Source organism: Pneumocystis murina (genome assembly GCF_000349005.2).
Source record: "Pneumocystis murina B123 chromosome Unknown supercont1.6, whole genome shotgun sequence".
NCBI classification, from domain to species: domain Eukaryota; kingdom Fungi; phylum Ascomycota; class Pneumocystomycetes; order Pneumocystales; family Pneumocystaceae; genus Pneumocystis; species Pneumocystis murina.
In genome coordinates this window covers 259,126-276,800 of record NW_017802364.1, presented here as the reverse complement: position 1 = coordinate 276,800, position 17,675 = coordinate 259,126, and the positions used below count along the sequence as shown (strand labels likewise).

General features: G+C 27.9%; 7 protein-coding genes across 7 annotated transcripts; 4 read left to right on the top strand and 3 right to left on the bottom strand.

The window, feature by feature from the left end:
• Positions 1 to 963: 963 nt before the first annotated feature.
• On the bottom strand, positions 964 to 3,000 carry PNEG_01248 (hypothetical protein). Its single transcript, XM_007874978.1, has 4 exons — positions 1,591 to 3,000; positions 1,431 to 1,542; positions 1,354 to 1,381; positions 964 to 1,307 (listed from the first exon to the last, which is right to left on the bottom strand). The coding sequence occupies exons 1-4, from the start codon at positions 2,974 to 2,976 to the stop codon at positions 1,130 to 1,132; spliced, it is 1,704 nt and encodes a 567-aa protein (XP_007873169.1). The 5' UTR covers positions 2,977 to 3,000; the 3' UTR covers positions 964 to 1,129.
• Positions 3,001 to 3,981: 981 nt separating this feature from the next.
• Positions 3,982 to 10,258, top strand: PNEG_01247 (hypothetical protein). Its single transcript, XM_007874977.1, has 15 exons — positions 3,982 to 4,016; positions 4,068 to 4,467; positions 4,513 to 4,615; positions 4,667 to 4,835; positions 4,879 to 5,823; positions 5,868 to 6,465; positions 6,512 to 7,105; positions 7,160 to 7,538; positions 7,583 to 7,704; positions 7,747 to 7,948; positions 8,000 to 8,148; positions 8,190 to 8,403; positions 8,445 to 9,014; positions 9,057 to 9,861; positions 9,906 to 10,258. Exons 1-15 carry the CDS (start codon positions 4,006 to 4,008, stop codon positions 10,198 to 10,200), a joined length of 5,556 nt encoding a protein of 1,851 aa, XP_007873168.1. The 5' UTR covers positions 3,982 to 4,005; the 3' UTR covers positions 10,201 to 10,258.
• A 322-nt stretch (positions 10,259 to 10,580) lies between these two features.
• Positions 10,581 to 11,467, top strand: PNEG_01246 (hypothetical protein). Its single transcript, XM_007874976.1, has 3 exons — positions 10,581 to 10,708; positions 10,758 to 11,384; positions 11,448 to 11,467. Exons 1-2 carry the CDS (start codon positions 10,615 to 10,617, stop codon positions 11,336 to 11,338), a joined length of 675 nt encoding a protein of 224 aa, XP_007873167.1. The 5' UTR covers positions 10,581 to 10,614; the 3' UTR covers positions 11,339 to 11,384; positions 11,448 to 11,467.
• Positions 11,468 to 11,659: 192 nt separating this feature from the next.
• Positions 11,660 to 12,850, top strand: PNEG_01245 (40S ribosomal protein S3). Its single transcript, XM_007874975.1, has 4 exons — positions 11,660 to 11,762; positions 12,011 to 12,461; positions 12,509 to 12,565; positions 12,634 to 12,850. The coding sequence occupies exons 1-4, from the start codon at positions 11,730 to 11,732 to the stop codon at positions 12,822 to 12,824; spliced, it is 732 nt and encodes a 243-aa protein (XP_007873166.1). The 5' UTR covers positions 11,660 to 11,729; the 3' UTR covers positions 12,825 to 12,850.
• Positions 12,851 to 12,980: 130 nt separating this feature from the next.
• On the top strand, positions 12,981 to 14,919 carry PNEG_01243 (hypothetical protein). Its single transcript, XM_007874973.1, has 2 exons — positions 12,981 to 13,064; positions 13,115 to 14,919. The coding sequence occupies exons 1-2, from the start codon at positions 13,002 to 13,004 to the stop codon at positions 14,096 to 14,098; spliced, it is 1,047 nt and encodes a 348-aa protein (XP_007873164.1). The 5' UTR covers positions 12,981 to 13,001; the 3' UTR covers positions 14,099 to 14,919.
• Positions 14,167 to 14,884, bottom strand: PNEG_01244 (hypothetical protein; the record flags this gene model as incomplete). The annotated part of the gene is made up of 5 exons (XM_007874974.1): positions 14,167 to 14,209; positions 14,253 to 14,329; positions 14,373 to 14,579; positions 14,621 to 14,763; positions 14,806 to 14,884. 5 exons carry the CDS (start codon positions 14,882 to 14,884, stop codon positions 14,167 to 14,169), a joined length of 549 nt encoding a protein of 182 aa, XP_007873165.1.
• A 245-nt stretch (positions 14,920 to 15,164) lies between the features above and the next one.
• PNEG_01242 (hypothetical protein) lies at positions 15,165 to 17,280 on the bottom strand. Its single transcript, XM_007874972.1, has 5 exons — positions 17,275 to 17,280; positions 17,055 to 17,230; positions 16,576 to 17,006; positions 16,085 to 16,526; positions 15,165 to 16,037 (listed from the first exon to the last, which is right to left on the bottom strand). Exons 2-5 carry the CDS (start codon positions 17,106 to 17,108, stop codon positions 15,216 to 15,218), a joined length of 1,749 nt encoding a protein of 582 aa, XP_007873163.1. The 5' UTR covers positions 17,109 to 17,230; positions 17,275 to 17,280; the 3' UTR covers positions 15,165 to 15,215.
• Between the last annotated feature and the right edge of the window lie 395 nt (positions 17,281 to 17,675).

Genomic DNA, 17,675 nt, shown 5'->3' with positions numbered 1-17,675 from the left:
AAATTTTTTATTAGTCCAATTTTATTTATAGAATATTTATTTTATATAAATATTTTTTATGAACTTGTTTTTTATGTTTAGTTTATAGACTGTTGAAAAATAATGCAATAAAATCCATGACAGTATTATAGCTTAACTTTATTATATAGATAGACTTTAACATTATCTTAAAGCCTTCATAATTTTGAATATGTTTCATGTATTTTGTTATTTTGTTGTTTTATTTATTCATGATTTTAGAAATAGTTTTTTAAGCAAAATCTTTTATTTTTAAAAGATATTTGAGAAAAAAAATGACTATCTAAAAATACATTTATATAAAGTATTTTTGTATAATTCCGTAAAATTCTCTCTTCTAATCAAGTTTTATTTTTCGAAAGATATTTTATTATTATACATAAAATTTATTATATAATATTATGTTTCATGTATAATTTTACTTTAAACCAAATATATTTTAATTGTATTTTCAAAATATATAAACATTGATATATTTTGAAAATATTAAAATATGTTTTTTTGAATAATATCTAGTAAATTATTTATTGATTATATAATTCTTTTATTTAATAGTTTATGTTTATTTGAAAATACATTTTGTTATATAATATTGAAATTTGCGTTTAATGGTATAGAATTTTGAATTAATTTTTTATAATTTAATAAAAAATATATATTATGTTTAATAAAATGCTATATTTACTTTTCAAGTTCTTTTGTAAATACAAAAAAGGCATTTGTCAAATTCTTTGAAAAAAATTAAATAGACAGCAAGAATCAACATTAAAAAAATTACAAGAATAGACAATAAACATTGTCTTAAAATGGATATTCAAAATGATTTTAATTCTTATAGCTTTAAAATTTATTTATGAATAAATTATTCTCTTTAAAATTCGAGATTCTGATCTAAAAAAAATTTCATAATTAAAAGTATGATAATGAATATTAATTGTGGTATTTTGTATATTTGCTTTTTGTTCTTAAAATTGCAATATCTCAGTAAAAAAAAATGAATGTATTTATTTAGAAAATAGACTCCTTTTAAAAATATTTTCCTTAATGAGTAAGACATATTTTATGTTTATTGCGTTTGAATATAGTTATAAATGGTATTAAATGATACTAATTATGCAAATGACTCAAAAACTTCCTGTGTTTCAATAGGAACATTATAATTATTTTCATTTTCCTCAAAAGTTTCTTCTAGTGCTAGATGCTGAAATTGGGTTCTGATTTTAGCCTCTTTTATCAAATTGTTTAAATGATTTCGTAGTTTAATTACACCAGATCCACTAAAAACACAACTTATTTGTTTTAATATATAAAATATAAATAATTGACAAAACTTACAATACAGCTTGTTGGTGAGGGTTGAAATCTTGTTTCTTTTTAGTAATAATTTAATGAATATTAATAGAATATTTTACCTTTAGGTGAAGGCCGGCAAAATTGTGTAAATTCTGGTTGCAAAAATTGTGAAACGCCTGTTAAACTTAAATGTGTAAGTCTTTTGCATGTATTTAATAATTCGAGAATAGCCTAATAAAAAATAGTTAAATAATGAAAACTTATGAGTATAGAGCAAACATGTAATGTAAGATTGACGCAGTAAGAAAGATGAATGCGTTCTAATGCATTTTCCGCCATTTTATGATTTGCTAAAGCAAAAATAGATAAATCTGTTATATTCGCGCACTTTACAAGTCCTATCCTTTTTAATTTAGGTAAAGATGCTAATTCACAAATTGAAAGGTCAGTAAGTTGAGTGCAACATGCTAAATCAAGATAACGTAATCGAGAACAATATCGACTAAGATAAATAATGCTACGATCTGTTATAGCACTACAATGGCCTAAGTGAAGAAAATGTATGTTTTTCCCTAATCTAGCAATATACATCACACCTCTATCTGTGATATTAGAACATTTTGCAAGAATTAAATTCCTAAGTTTCGGAATTGTCAAAGAGATGTGGTAAATGCAATCATCTGTGATCCTTGTGCACGATGTTAAATCCAATATACGCAAATGTTCATATCTTTCATTTTCCATATTCAAAAAGAGTTCATTGGTTATTGATGTACATTGTGCAAGTCTTAATTCTCTTAAATAATTTAGCTTAGTAAACGCTGCATTAGCTGATTGGTTTGTAATTTCAAAACAATTATCAAGATCTATTTCAAGTAATGAAGGACATTTTGATGTTAATGATAAAACCGAAAGGTCTGTTATTAAATGGCATCCATTTAGTTTAATTCTGCGCAAATTAGAACATGAATGTGCAATTGCCATGATAGATTCATCCGTGATATTTTTGCAGTTCGTAAGATTAAGACCTTGCAAATTCTTTAAGTGTTTCGCAATACAAAATAACGTTCTATTTGTTATTAGTTCTAATCCAGTGAAATCTAATGCAAGAAGATTTGGGTTTCTAGACAAAATATCGTAAATGCCTTTATCTGTAATTCTTTTGCAACCAATAAGGGTCAACCTTTCAAGACGTGTACATTTATCAAGTTTTGAGAGATATTGATCCGAAACATAATCACAAACATAACTTAAATTAAGTCGGCGGATAAGTTGTGCATAATTAAATGATAGATTTTTTCGACATAACGTATTGCAAAACTTTATAAGATTCGATGACTGATATAAAAAAGGGCGATACCAAAGGCTTTCAACGCTACAATAACACCAAGACCAGCATACAAGAAGACATGATTGCATATCACTTCCTGATGAAATATATTTAAAAATTGCTAAAATAAGTTCCGATGGAAGACGTTCTGCTGCTGAAATAGTACGTCTATTCTTAGGCATATGACTTTTATTTGGTTTTTGTAATAATTTACTTGGAACATGAAACATCCCTTCATCATCTGATATCATTTCAAGGTTTATAGATTTTACTAGTTTGTTCATGGGAGTTTTTGACCATGTTTTAAAGCAAAAGTCAAGTGCATTATGTCCCATGTCATCTCTAAATACACTTTTCTCCTCTTATTTTTTCTAATAATTTGTTTTTTTATCAAATAATTGTTGAGATTTGATAGATTTCGATACGTTTTATAAATGATTCGAACCTTAAAAGTCTTCGAACTTATAAAAATCTATTTATTTACTTTAAAAACTATTTGTACTTGAAGAAAACGTATAAAATTTGTTTTTATAATATAAGAAATAAAATAACTCTCTAATTTATGTAAAAATCGTTATGCTATAAATCGAAGGATAAGAATATTTGATGGATATACGAGGAATATATTGGAGATATAGATAGTCTGAAAATAACTGAATTATAACTGTTCGTTATGAAAAATAGATTTTTTTTATTATTTTTGTTCATTTAAAAATATGATTTATTGTAAAAAATATTTTAAAGTGAAATGTATTGTATTAAAATGATTTTTGATAGAATAAAGAAAAATAAAAAGAAAAGGCCTTGAAATGTTTTTTACTAGGAATAGATGTATGTTGTAATTGGATTAAAATTTTAATTTATATAAAGTATTTATAATTATAGTATAAATTTAATAAAATTTATCTTTAAAAAAATAAAATATTGTTTTCATATTTTTTATTAAGCAAGTCAAATATTTTAGAATTAGTAGGAATGATTATGTTATTTTTGATATAGATTTTATTTTTTTAACTTAATATCATTTTTTTAGATTCAATTTAGAAATGTTGATTATTTTATAATATAAAATAATCAACATTAAATAAGTAGTGATTCTTTATTTGATATTTCTTAATATTTTTTTATTTAATATTTGTATATAAATTTTATCATTTTATATTGGTTAAAGCATTTGAACGGTTTAAAAGATTATATAATCAGCATTTTAAGAATATATGAAAAAGAGAAATAGAAGTATTATTTGTTTTAAAAATGTTTCCTGATAACATTGAATGAGTTATTAATAATAGAAATAAAATTTTGATTTTTTTCAATAAGAAGAAGATATATAATAGTTTTTAAATTTTTAAAAAAGACTAATTATGGGGATTAAGTAATGAATTATTTATCAAAATATATTACATGATGCTTAAATTAATGATAGATCAGGAGGAAGTCATTTGGATCGGCTTATTTTGTTATTAGATACAGGATCGACTCAAGTGATACGGCAGACGGCAGCACAGCAACTTGGTAGTATACAAAAAGATCATCCATATGAATTATATAATATTTTCGAGAAACTTATCCCTTATATAAGATCTAAGTCATGGGATACTCGAACAGCTGCAGCTTTGGCAATAAATGCAGTTATAAGACAGGTTCCTTTGTGGGATCCAAATAAAGAGGATTTTAAACATGAAAATACGTTTAAATTGCTTTTGAAAGAAGAGAAATGCAGGGGGATGTTTGATGATACATTAAACACAGTTTTTTCTTTTGAGACATTTGATATATCTCTTGTTATTAAAAATGGAAGAAAGTTACTTGGAAGTGATGGCAAAGTATACATTGTTTAATTTATATTTTTTTCGTGTTTATATTAGTAGGAATATGATTTTGATTCTTCTGATTTTTTTTCAGAGGAAAATTTATCATTTCAAAAGAAAAATCTTATTTCAAGGCTTGGATTTGGGGGAGAATATGTCGATGGTTATATCTATATATCAGTCTTTTATATATTTATATGCTTATGATATATAGATAATTTGTTTACAACATCTGATCTTACTCAATCGATTAATGATTCATTTAAATCTTCAGAACAGGAATTTATTTCATCTATAACAAACAATACTACTCTTAGTGCTAGACAAAGAAATGTTATGAAAAGAAAAGCCAAAAATAATGCAAAGAATACTAGAACCAATAAGTTGGTTTTTGATCTTTAATAAATTTAAATTAATAATATATAGAATCTGTATAACTAGTGTTCCAACTAATGTTAAAACTGAGAAGTCAGAAGATATTGTTCCTCCTGAGTTACCAACAATTATAAAACAAGAGAATTCATCTGAATCTAATTTATTAAAGTCACAAGTAGAGGGATCCTGTACTGTTATTGAGAACGAGTCGTCATCTATAATAAAAAATTTAACTGAAAGTTTGGAATGGCCGTTTAAAAAAATTGCTGAACTACTAAAAATAGATTTATTTCATCCTCAATGGGAAATACGTCATGGTGCAGCAATGGGTCTGTTAGAGATTATTAAAATTCATGGAAAAGGTGCTGGTCGTGTTGTAGGATTATCAAGAACTGAAAATAATAAGAAAAATAAGATTTGGCTTGACGACATCGCTTGTAAATTGACCTGCATTTTTGCTTTAGATTATTTTGGTGATTATATATCTGATCAAGTAGTTGCACCTATTAGAGAATCTGTTTCTCAAATACTTGCTGCTTTACTTATACATGTAGACTCAGAATCTGTAAAAGCAGTATATAAAATACTTTATCGTCTAGTATTTCAACAAGACATAGGTATTGAAAATCCAATTTGGGAGGTTGCACATGGTGGAATGCTTGGTCTGAAATATCTTGTGGCAGTGCGTAAAGATGTTGTTTTTGAGTCTAATGAAATGTTTGATGGTGTTGTCCAGGCTGTTCTATATGGTTTAAAAAACTATGATGATGATGTTAGATCTGTTTCTGCTTCTATTCTTTCTCCAATTGCTCTGGAATTTGTTGAAAATAAACTTGAGGCAGTGAGTGATTTAATTAAGACTCTTTGGATATGTTTTTCTGATCTTCGGGACGATTTAAGTATAAGTGTTGCGAATATTATGGATTTGCTTTCTAAATTATGTTCATTTCCCAAAGTCATTGATATTATGAAAAGAAATGCTATATTGAATCAAAGGTATTTTATTATTTCTCATATTATTGTTATTTATTTATTTATAGTCAATCATTCTATTTTCTTGTTCCTAAATTGTTTCCATTTTTACGGCATACAATTACAAATGTTCGAAAAGCAGTTATTAAAGCCCTTCTGACACTTTGTAATCTTGAAAATGATAAATTTGAAAGTTGGATAGACGGAAAAGCGTTAAGACTTATTTTTCAAAATATGCTTGTTGAACAAAATATCGAGGTTTTAAATTTGACTTTAGAATTATGGAATACAATTGTTTCGTTAATAAAATCTGATTCTGATAGTCTTCGATTTTATGTACAATATTCATCTCATTTGTTGCCAACTACTGAACTTTTAATGACACCAATAGGAGTACCACGTCATCCATATGCTATGGATGTTCCGTTTTTGTTGCCTTTTGGGGATTCTGATTCATCTGTTAATTTTTCTAATGAAAATTTTATAAAATCTAATGTGAATTTAAGAAAAAAACAGGATAAAAACCATGAGAGTATTATTTTTTATAATATAGATAAGCCTATGATACAAGGAGATATTGATCTCCTTGGAACTGAAGTTATTATTCAATCAAGATTAATATCTGCTAAGGCTTTAGGATTTTTGATTTCTCGGTTTCCAAAAGATGTAGTTTCTTAAGATATTTTTATCCTTTAGACTAACATCTTTTTAGAAGATAAATGAGATTATAAATTATTTATTAAATTATTTTCTATCTCCTTTTTCAACTCCTAGGTTTCTGACAGCTATAGTATTCCAAAGTTTTTGTGAAAATATTGGAGACAAAACAGAATTTTTGGCATTAATTCATGAAAAGTTTATAAATATTCTTAATGATCCTCTTCCAAGCATGTTTGCAAATCTCGTACCATATATGAGGATTGTTCGTAGTCAATGTTGTGTTTTATGTAATACTTTTATTGGAGATGGTAATTTGGATCCATCAGATATTCCGTATATTTCTACAGAAATTCAAGGGGAGGTTAATGCAAGTCTGGATGCATTTAGTTTAAAGGATGCTGAGAAATTAATTGAAGATGATTTTAATAGATTACAAGATATGATTTTACCTTCGTATAGAACAAAGGCGTCTAAAGTTCTTATGGAAGTTCAAAAGTCTGCTAAAGATGCTATTAAAGTTGTTAAAAATGCAAAGTTTTTAAGTGACGTCCAAATTATGGCAGCAATAGCATGTACGCTTGTATCAACTAAAGAATTACCTAAAAAATTAAATCCTGTTATTAGAGCAATTATGGATAGTATAAAGGTTGTACTATTTTTTCTTTTATAAATTACAATATTATACTAACTATTTTAATAGAATGAAGAGAGCCTGGTATTACAGACACATTCTGCTGAATCGTTGACACGTTTGGTTGATTTATGTATATTGTCACATCCTAATGTTATAGATAAATTAATTAGTAATTTATGTACATTTCTTTGTCTTGATACATCTGAGATACCTGAATTTTATTGTAATAGAGCACTTCAGAAATGCATTTTATCCTTGAAAAAAGAGGAAGATAATCAATGCTTAAAGGAAATACTTTATGAAAAAAATTCGGAAGTTCATATTAAAAAAAATGGTGCAAAGTTGGTTTTAATCAACATAGTTAAAACTTTTGGTGAAAATTTATTTGAAAAAATACCAAAATTATATGCATGTATGTTCAAGTCTATAGAATTTGCATTCAAAGGTAAATGATAATTAGTTATATGAATTTATTTTTATAGTTTATAGAAGGTTTTGATTTTCCTAAGGATATTACTGAGAGAAGTTCTATCCTTGGGCAAAATATTATAGATGGATTATCAATTTTGAGAATTTTGGTTTCATATTTTAATAAATCTTTGTATCCTGTGGTAAATTTATTTTTATTTGGAAAATAATATAAATATTTTTAGGTTATTGAGCATTTTAATATTATATTGAGAGCTCTTCAATCTGAATTTTCTGTTATTCGTTATGCTGCAGCAAGGTGCCTTGCTGTTATTTGTAATGTAATTACTGTCGAGGGAATGAATGAAGTTATTTTGCATGCTTTACCTCTTTTAAAAGATGCGGATAATGTAATAAAAAGACAAGGGGCAGTTGAATTAATTTATCGTTTGTTTTCTATTAAATGATTGTTAAAGCTAATATATATGATATTATTAGATCTCGTTCAGATAATGGATGCGAATATCTTGCCATATGTTATATTTTTTATAATTCCAATATTAGCTCGTATGAATGATTCAGATAATGACATTAGGGTATTTGCAACATCTACTTTTGCTGCTTTAGTTAAGCTTGTTCCATTAGAGGTTATAAGTTTATAATATTAACTAATTTATAACTTTAATAGTCTGGCATACCAAATCCTCCTGGAATTTCTGACGAACTTTTAAAAAATCGAGATTCTGAACGAAAGTTTATATCACAAATTTTAGATGGCAGCAAATTAGAGCCTTTTTCTGTTCCTTCATGTATTAAGGCCACATTGAGAAAATATCAGCAGGAAGGTGTTAATTGGTTAGCTTTTTTAAATAGATATCAGTTACATGGCATTCTTTGTGATGGTAATTTTTTACCTATTTTTATTATTTTTAAAATTTGTTAGATATGGGTCTTGGAAAAACATTGCAATCAATTTGTATTATATCTAGTGATCATTTTTTTAAAAATGAGGAGTATGTTTCAAAAAATATTGATATTCGACTTATTCCTTCTCTAATAATCTGTCCTTCTACTTTATTAAGGCATTGGCAGCATGAATTTTCAACTTATGCGCCATTTATGAGAATTCTTATTTATGTTGGAAATCTTTCTGAGCGTATGAAACTTAGGAATTCTTTTGAAAAATATGATGTTGTTGTTACTTCGTATGATATTTGTCGCAATGATAGTGAGGAATTCTCTAAGAGAAATTGGAATTATTGTGTTTTAGATGAAGGGCATATTATAAAGAATGCAAAAGCAAAGCTTACTAAAGCGATTAAACTTATTAAAGCAAATTATAGATTAATTTTATCAGGAACTCCTATACAAAATAACGTTTTAGAGCTTTGGTCTTTATTTGACTTTCTTATGCCAGGATTTTTAGGAACACAGAAGAGCTTTCATGAAAAATTTGCAAAACCTATAGCTGTTAGCCGTGATAGCAAAGTTTCTTCTCGCGAACAAGAAGCAGGTATGTATCAATATGTAGTATTTTTAGTTTTAACTATTGTAGGTGCTCTTGCTCTTGAGTCTTTACATAAACAAGTTCTTCCATTTCTTTTAAGACGGCTAAAAGAAGATGTTCTTGATGATTTGCCTCCTAAAATTATACAAGACTATCATTGTGATTTAAGTCCTATTCAAAGACAGCTTTATGAAGATTTTGCTAGAACTCAAGTTTCAGAAGTTATAAAACATTTGAAAGGAGAAAAAATAGGGAAAAAGTCTCATATATTCCAGGCCCTTCAATATATGAGAAAATTGTGTAATTCTCCTGCATTGGTTTTAAATAGTAAACATCCACAATATGAAAAAATTAATTTACAATTGCGACAACAAAATTCAACTATTTATGATATTGAACATTCACCAAAATTAATTGCGCTTAGGGATTTGCTTTTAGATTGCGGAATATGTATGAATGATGATACTTTAGGTATACAAGTTAATCAACATCGTGCTCTTATTTTTTGTCAATTTAAAGACATGTTGAATATGATTGAAGATCAGGTGTTTAAAAAATTACTTCCTAATGTATCATATGTGAGACTTGATGGAGATATAGACTTGAAACAAAGATACGAAATTGTTCAAAAGTTTAATTCGGACTCTTCAATAGACGTTATGTTACTTACCACTAATGTTGGAGGTTTAGGACTCAACTTAACTGGCGCAGACACTGTAATATTTGTAGAACATGATTGGAACCCTATGAAGGATCTTCAAGCAATGGATAGGGCTCATAGAATAGGACAAAAAAATGTTGTTAATGTATATCGTTTAATAACTAAAGAGACTCTAGAAGAAAAAATTATGAGGTACTTATTTTATTCAATAATTGTATTTATTCTGATTCCATTAGTTTACAAAGATTTAAATTAAATATAGCATCTTCTGTGATTAATCAGCAAAATTTCGGTTTGTCTACTATGAATACTGATCAAATACTTGATCTTTTTATTACAACTCAAGAAGAGCAAGCTTCTGATTCTCAATCTGCTAATAAACAGAGCATATTGGATAGTGAAGGAAACTTATTGCAAAAAAACCAGAAAAATATTATTGAAAATTTAAATGATCTTTGGGATCCAGCACAATATGAAGAATTATATGATTTAGATGAATTTATATTATCGTTGCCACCTATTGATAAATAGTTGTTGGTTTTTATATTAACTTCTATAATTGCTATATAATATATAATGATAATATAAGGTATAGTTTTTCAGATATTAAATTATTTATAAAGATATTTTAAATAAAAAAAATTGGAAAATATTTTTTTATATTTAATTCTATATTCCTTTTTTAAGATATTCTTTTATTCATAGTAATAACTATTTATATCATTTTTTAGCTATTTATTGATTTCGATTCAATTAGATTTAACTAAAGAGTTGAAAAATTGAGAAAAGAGCATCAGGAGTTCTGAATTATTGATTATTATTATACTAAACGATAAAAATATGAATATTTATCTTAAATTGGCTTTTATTTTGTTCGTTTTTTTCATATTTTCAACTATTTCGTATATTATTTTTCTACCATTTTCTGCAGAAAGTTTGAATCCTATGTTAAAATCTTTTTCCAATGTTCCATTATCATACCTATTAGCAGTTAAATTTGTTGAACTTATGCTTTATTTCATGATTAATTATGTATATGGTAAGTATATTCTATGTTTTATATATAAGCGTTAATTAAGATATATTAGATATTTTTTTACTTATTTTTATATCTAGAGTTCCATGGTTATATATCTCCTTTCTGATATTTCCTTTTCCTCTATGGATAATGCCGTTTCTTCTTCTTTTTGACATATATTCTTTATTTGGTCCTTTTTATCTTATATCTAATGAACGATATGCACTATTTAGAGATAAAGGGATATTAAAGTCTTCAATACGGCCTAAGCAAGATGGAGTTCTTAGTATCCTTTTGTCAGCATTAATTTCATCAATTTGTAGTATTATTGTTTATGTGGTTTCGAAATTATCTTTGATACCCTTATCTTCAACTTATTTCGAAACGAAACATTTCATTGCACCTATTCCATTACCAATATTAATGGTTACTTTTTTTCCTTTGGGTTTTTGTATTCAAAAAATTATTTTATCTCTAGGTCCATTCAAGGCTTATCTTTATATGATACTCACAATGGCATGGGTAACATCTTCATATCTTTATTTATTAATTCAAAACATTACGTTTCATGCAATTTGGGTTTCTATTCTTACTTTTTGGTTTTCTATTACTGTTTCTTTTTTTTTTATGATTTTATGTGCTAAATCATAATTTTATACATTTTAGTCGGTTCTTTCTCACTTGATAATAAATAAAGGTATATATTTTTATTAAAATATCATATTCTTTTTATAATTATTTTTTTTATAATTTTTTTTAGAAAAAAAATGAAATTTCTTATTTTATTTTCCACAAAAAGAACATGCTTTTTACAATACTCACCGGCATTTACATTAAAAAGACATATAGAAGTTGATGAATAGATATAAAACTACTTTTATCTCATTTACAGATAACAGCCCTAATCTAAGATGACTAGGGTTCTTAAAAAAAGTCACTTGAGTAAACATTTTTAAGAGTAGCCCGAATATTTTGAATATTACTTTAAGGGTTTTAAAGTGATAAAAATTAGTGTATAAAGAACTATTTTTAATATTACAGTATGTCAAATAGTTTAATAAGTAAGAAGAGAAAGGCAAGTTTGTTTGATAAGTTTATATTTGATTTTGAAGCCAAAATGATAAACTATGATTGATGGATTAAAGAATGAGAAATGATGACTCTTATTCTTATCTGGCACCTCTTGTTTAGGAGTAGATTTTTGCATTGAGTCTTTCCAATGGGCATAAGAAGAATTCTGATATTAATTTTTTCTTTCTAAATATTAGGCTTCAAATTCAAGAAATAGAAAATATAAATAGGAATAATATTAATATTGATTAGTTTGTTGCAGATGGTGTATTTTTTGCTGAGCTGAATGAGCTTTTTACCCGTGAGCTTTCAGCGGAAGGTTATTCTGGTACGGAAGTCCGTGTAACTCCTAGTCGAACAGAGATTATTATTCGTGCTACACATACACAAGAAGTTCTTGGGGAAAAGGGAAGGCGGATTCGTGAACTAACATCACTTATCCAGAAGCGGTTTAAATTTCCAGATGGTACAGTTGAGCTTTATGCTGAAAAAGTACAAAATAGAGGACTTTGTGCTGTTGCACAATGTGAAAGCTTGAAATACAAGTTGTTAGCTGGATTAGCAGTTCGAAGAGCTGCTTATGGTGTTTTAAGATTTATTATGGAATCGGGCGCAAAAGGATGTGAGGTAGTTATTTCAGGAAAACTTCGAGCTGCACGTGCCAAATCAATGAAATTTACTGATGGATTTATGATTCATTCTGGTATTGTTAATTACTTCATTTATTATATAATTTTTATCTTCTTTTAGGTCAGCCTGCACGTGACTTCATTGACTCTGCAACACGCCATGTCTTATTACGACAAGGTAAAAATACTAAATAATTATTTACATATATCATTCTTACCTTCGATTTTTTCTAATATATATCATAGGTGTTTTAGGTGTAAAAGTTAAAATTATGTTAAATGAAATGATTACTCGCAAACCACTTCCTGATTCTGTTGTCGTTATTGAACCTAAACCAGAAGAACATATTTCTCAACCATCAAGTGAGGATTTTTCTCGTCAATTGTCTTCTGATTTGGCGCAACAAACACTTTACCGAGTTCATCCTTCTCATTAATAGATTTATGTATACTCATTATTTCATCTTAATTATATATATTGTTCCATTAATTCTTTGTTTTCATATGTTTTTTTGCATTTTTCTTTATTTCCTTTTTATTCCATCCTTTTTATCTTATCGTTTTATCAATACAGTCTCAACGTCTGTCATAACCGGTTTATACAATTTTTTGATATGGGAGAGGGATTTCACCCAGAAACTCTTCTTATTGATATTAGTATTCCTTCTTCAAGTATGGTATGTTTATTTTCTTTTTTTCCCCTTCTAAAATCGCATTATTTTGACAGACTTTGGATATAAAACCACATGTAATATATATATTACATGTGCAGTTAACAATGAAGTCTTATACCCTGAAAAAGAGATATTCTGAGTTTTGTACTCTACATAAACAGCTCTTAGAAGTTACAGGCTGTGCACCTCCTGTAGAATTGCCTCCAAAGTATTATTTATTGAATATTTTTTCAAAACCTTCATTAATTGAAGAACGGAGGCGTGGACTTGAAGCATATGTTATAGGAATTCATCGTAGTGAGGATACATGTTGGAGATTAAGTCCTCCTTGGAGACAATTTTTAAAGCTTCCCGTTTATGCGATTGGACGACCTATGATTTCAGCAGATAATTCGGCGATTCAATTGTCAGATCAATCATGGATGCGTCTATTTCATGAGACAAAATCTCTTCTTCAAGAAGCTAAACGTCATGTGTCAAGACGAGGATACTTAGAAGGTGCAATTGCGTCGCAGGTTACACGGGTTTCTTCAATAAAGGGCTTTTGTACGATTCATTCTTCTTTAGAACAATTAAGTCAAGGGTTAGATAATCGGAATATTCATACAAGTATTGGAGAGAGAGAATTATGGCGTAGAAAGGATTTATTGGAGAATATGAAGCGAGAATACGCATTTTTGGAGCATATTGTTTACAATAATAATCAGATTAAGCACGATATTCCTTCTTCTATTCAAACATGGAAGGATTGTGAAACATCGTTTACACGATGTAATTTGGATAGGATACCAGAGACGGAACGGACTCGAGAATTAAGCAGTGTGGGATTGATTCATTTGCAGAAAGATATCCTTAATAAACAAGATGAACAGCTTGGGGCTTTTTTACCAATTTTGCGAAAACAAAAAGAGATAGTTACAGCAATTGCGGATGAATTGGATATGCAAAATGATATGTTGAATGAATTAGATGAAAGTGTTCAAAAAACTCATTTAAAACTTAAATCTGCAAAAAAAAAAAGTGAACAGTTAAAATAATCGATTTTTTTAATAAATTGATATCCATGTATATAATTCATAAACGTTATAAAGATAATGGGTTTTGGCTAGGATTTTTTCTTTTTTTTGAGACCAATAGAAGATGCACATCTATTTTATTTAGAAGCATGATCGATTCCACGAAATTACTCACTCATCTGAACATGTCCATTTGCCTTTAGGTACCGAAGTGATAGACACGCAATCCCAATGAAACCATTCTCTTTTACACTTTTCAAAATTAGCAAAAATATTGCAAAATAATAAAAGATACTTTATCATTATCACATGCAATCATTCGTCCATATGAAATTTGATTACAAAAACAATATCTTGGCTCTTTTGAAATATTACGATGTTTTTTTTTAGTTTTCAATTTTTCTTTATTTATGATTTCCAGTTCTTTTACTTGTTGATTTTCTACTAATGCTTCTTGTAGGCTTTGTAATGTTTGTTCAATGGCATCAAGGTGTCGTTCGACCTTAAACAATCAACCTAGTTGATTATAACATATAAATTTACTGTTTTATGAAGTCTGCATGTTTCTGTTAATGCTATGGAACGGTTTTGTGTAGATATTTTCAATAATCGAGCCATCTGAACATATTTTTCTGGTTCAGCAGTTGATACTGTTAAAGCAAGTTCGTCCAGTTGATTTATACAAACTATTTATATTAAACTCTTAATTCCTTCCTCAGTCCTATTACTTGAGCTCTCATCATCAAGTTGTCGTATCAACTGTAGTGAACGTAATAAGTCTACAGGAAGATGTTGAGTAACTATCATAATTAGCTTCCTTTAAATCGAAAAAAATGTGAAAATACAATCACTAAATGCATCTATAATGTTCTTCTGTGCTTCCTCCTGATCGTCCAGGTCGTCCAAGTTGTTTTAAAAGACCTTATTTTGTCTGAAATATTTATAATGTCTACGCTTGCACAGCACGTGATCAACAAAATGTCATGGCAACCCGTTGTCATAGTAATGATAATATTAAATCTATATATTTCTTTTTTATAACCCAACCAGAGATTAATTCTAATATACATAAACAGACTACAAAGCTACTATAAATAATTGGTATATGTATTTATGAAATTAAGAATGATTCAGGAAACTATGAGCGTGAATCATTAAGTACCATATTTTGTAATTGGTTTTCTCTCCATTTACTAATATTTTCAAAACCTTTAGCCAAATCTACACCCTGAAGATCAAGAATATTTTCCATAGTATTTAATTCTGCCAAGTCATGTGCAAATGTCTCTATTTTATGGGAGACAGATGCGGGTGGTGATGAATAACAAGAATAAGTATGATTTTCAGAACTTTTATTTGGCGTATTATTTATAGAAGAACTGACCATATAGCGCCAAAAAGGTGCAGGAGATGATGTGGGATAATACGAATGATGATTTATGCCATGATTTGATGATACTAATAGTGATTCTTTTGAGGTAAATCCGCCATGATCCGGTGTAAAGAAGTTTGGTTGTTTTATTATACATGCATGTTTATATGAATCTATAGGTGAAGCTATATTAGGGGGGGTTGTAATGATTGTGTTTGTTTGATTTCCATAAAAAAATAAGTTGGAATGAGAATCATAATTTGTTGTATCTCCCGGAAAAAAACCATTTTGATTTCTTATGCTAGAGTATTTTGAAGAAATGGGAGTTGAAGGTGGATCCAAAATCGTTTTATTATGAATTGATGATTCTAATAAAATTGGTGATATTTTGGAATTTAGAGAATTTGTATCTAGTGTTGAATTGATAGATTTAATTTTTCGATGCATCCCTTGTTTTTTTGTTCTTTTTATAAGCTCATCGCGGTATTCAGGAGTTATTTGCCATTTCATTCCTTTTCCTGGTTCATCTGCACGACGAGGAACTTTACGAAAAGCTCTATTAAGCGAAAGATTATGCCTTATGGAATTCTAGGGTTTAATGAGCAAATACTTATAAAAAACTATAGTTAACTTACTTGCCATCCACTTTTGGAAAATCTATAATATGCATAATTGCTTGATATCCATGAATAAATGCCAGATAATGTTAACTTTTCCTCTTCGGTTGACATAATTGCTTGAGCAATCATTGTAGCATAGCTATATGGAGGTTTAATATCTTTCGATGAATCGAGACTTAAATCCCTCTCAGGAGTAATATCGTTATTTTTATAATCTGTAGAAGATGTAGAAAAACAAAGCATAGACAATGAATTATTTCGACAGGATTCGTTATGAGATTTTTTATAGCCCGATGAAAATGATGTTTTTTTGATATTATGAGATTTTTTTTGAACCTGGTTATATTCATCGTATATAATATCATCTCTGTTATAATTAAGAGCATTTATAGAAATCTTTGGAACTGAATCTGGTAATACGAACATCATTTGAACACCACCAATTTCGAGAATATTTCTAGATTCAAAAAAATAAGTAATATTATATCATATATAATAAAATATACCCATTAGAGAGTCTTATTCTTTTGTTATTTTTATAGAGTTTATTATCAATTTTAAGGCCATTTCTTCCATAGACTATACACTCCCAAAATCGTCTTTGAAGATCATATTCAATGACTGCATGCTTCCGACTAATAATTTTGGTAGGGCCAAGATCTAGATCAACATGAATATCAAATTTCGGATCAATATCGTTTTTAGATGTTGTATGATCGGGCTCCCTGCCTATTGTAACATTAAGTGCTTTGACATAATACGTCCATGTTGCTCCAGCAAGCTTTGCATATGCTTGAACACCACCAGTATAATTTGCAGCATTTTGACAATTGGCATACTGTTGTTCAACGCGAACAGGATGCAGTGGCATAGATAATTTGCTTATAATCTCATTAATTTCCTGAGGATTTACCGGAGATATAGTTGAATTATTTAACTAGTCGGACATTTTAGAAATCTTTTTTTATCAATAAATCATGAATACCTTCTGCTTCTTTGTAGATGGACTTTTTTCTGATGAATTATGATTCAAAAGCATTTTTTATTGATATATCTATGCTTTTTATATTGACTCAGAGATATATATTTAATATTATTTGTTGGCTAAAAAGCCTCGACTTTTTTTGCATGAATTAATTACCTACAAAGTCCTTAAAGATGCTGGGAAATGTCATCCAATGTTTCCAAAATCCCGTATTTTATACCTTTTTTATGAATATTATTTTTTCTTTTGCCTTTTGACGTCGTAACCATGGCAAAAAATACAAACCAGCCTTTATAACGGATAATAACAAGAAAGTTAAATATAATGAATAAGATTCGTGGAATAAGTGTATTCCCTATTAAATACCCTACACTTTTGGTTTTTGGATAAAATAAAGTGATTATATTGTGTTTTTAATATTTTAATAGCTTAAAAAAATGTTATATTGTTGTTACCATAGCAACTGATGAGAATAAGTTATATAATGGTTAGTGTTTTTTTTCATTTTTCTTTCAAATAGAAAGAACATACTTTGTGCTTACTGCTTTTTCGTGCTTATTTCGTGTTTTTTTTTGTATCTATTTCCGAAAAATATTCCAATGTTTCTTTAAATTTTTATGT

Excerpts from the sequence above, each read along its gene's own strand:
- PNEG_01248 (XM_007874978.1), bottom strand. The coding sequence starts at position 2,976 with ATGGGACATAATGCACTTGACTTTTGCTTTAAAACATGGTCAAAAACT. Across the intron at positions 1,543-1,590 it reads GCGTCAATCTTACATTACAT|GCTATTCTCGAATTATTAAA; the intron begins GTTTGCTCTATA and ends ATTTTTTATTAG. Across the intron at positions 1,308-1,353 it reads CCTCACCAACAAGCTGTATT|TTGTGTTTTTAGTGGATCTG; the intron begins GTAAGTTTTGTC and ends AAAACAAATAAG.
- PNEG_01247 (XM_007874977.1), top strand. Across the intron at positions 4,836-4,878 it reads AAGAATACTAGAACCAATAA|AATCTGTATAACTAGTGTTC; the intron begins GTTGGTTTTTGA and ends AATAATATATAG. Across the intron at positions 8,149-8,189 it reads TTAAGCTTGTTCCATTAGAG|TCTGGCATACCAAATCCTCC; the intron begins GTTATAAGTTTA and ends TAACTTTAATAG.
- PNEG_01246 (XM_007874976.1), top strand. The coding sequence starts at position 10,615 with ATGTTAAAATCTTTTTCCAATGTTCCATTATCATACCTATTAGCAGTT. Across the intron at positions 10,709-10,757 it reads CATGATTAATTATGTATATG|ATATTTTTTTACTTATTTTT; the intron begins GTAAGTATATTC and ends AAGATATATTAG.
- PNEG_01245 (XM_007874975.1), top strand. The coding sequence starts at position 11,730 with ATGTCAAATAGTTTAATAAGTAAGAAGAGAAAG. Across the intron at positions 11,763-12,010 it reads TAATAAGTAAGAAGAGAAAG|TTTGTTGCAGATGGTGTATT; the intron begins GCAAGTTTGTTT and ends AATATTGATTAG. Across the intron at positions 12,566-12,633 it reads CCATGTCTTATTACGACAAG|GTGTTTTAGGTGTAAAAGTT; the intron begins GTAAAAATACTA and ends TATATATCATAG.
- PNEG_01243 (XM_007874973.1), top strand. The coding sequence starts at position 13,002 with ATGGGAGAGGGATTTCACCCAGAAACTCTTCTTATTGATATTAGTATT. Across the intron at positions 13,065-13,114 it reads GTATTCCTTCTTCAAGTATG|ACTTTGGATATAAAACCACA; the intron begins GTATGTTTATTT and ends TTATTTTGACAG.
- PNEG_01242 (XM_007874972.1), bottom strand. The coding sequence starts at position 17,108 with ATGCTTTTGAATCATAATTCATCAGAAAAAAGTCCATCTACAAAGAAG. Across the intron at positions 17,007-17,054 it reads CATCTACAAAGAAGCAGAAG|TTAAATAATTCAACTATATC; the intron begins GTATTCATGATT and ends ATGTCCGACTAG. Across the intron at positions 16,038-16,084 it reads TTTCCAAAAGTGGATGGCAA|AATTCCATAAGGCATAATCT; the intron begins GTAAGTTAACTA and ends ATTAAACCCTAG.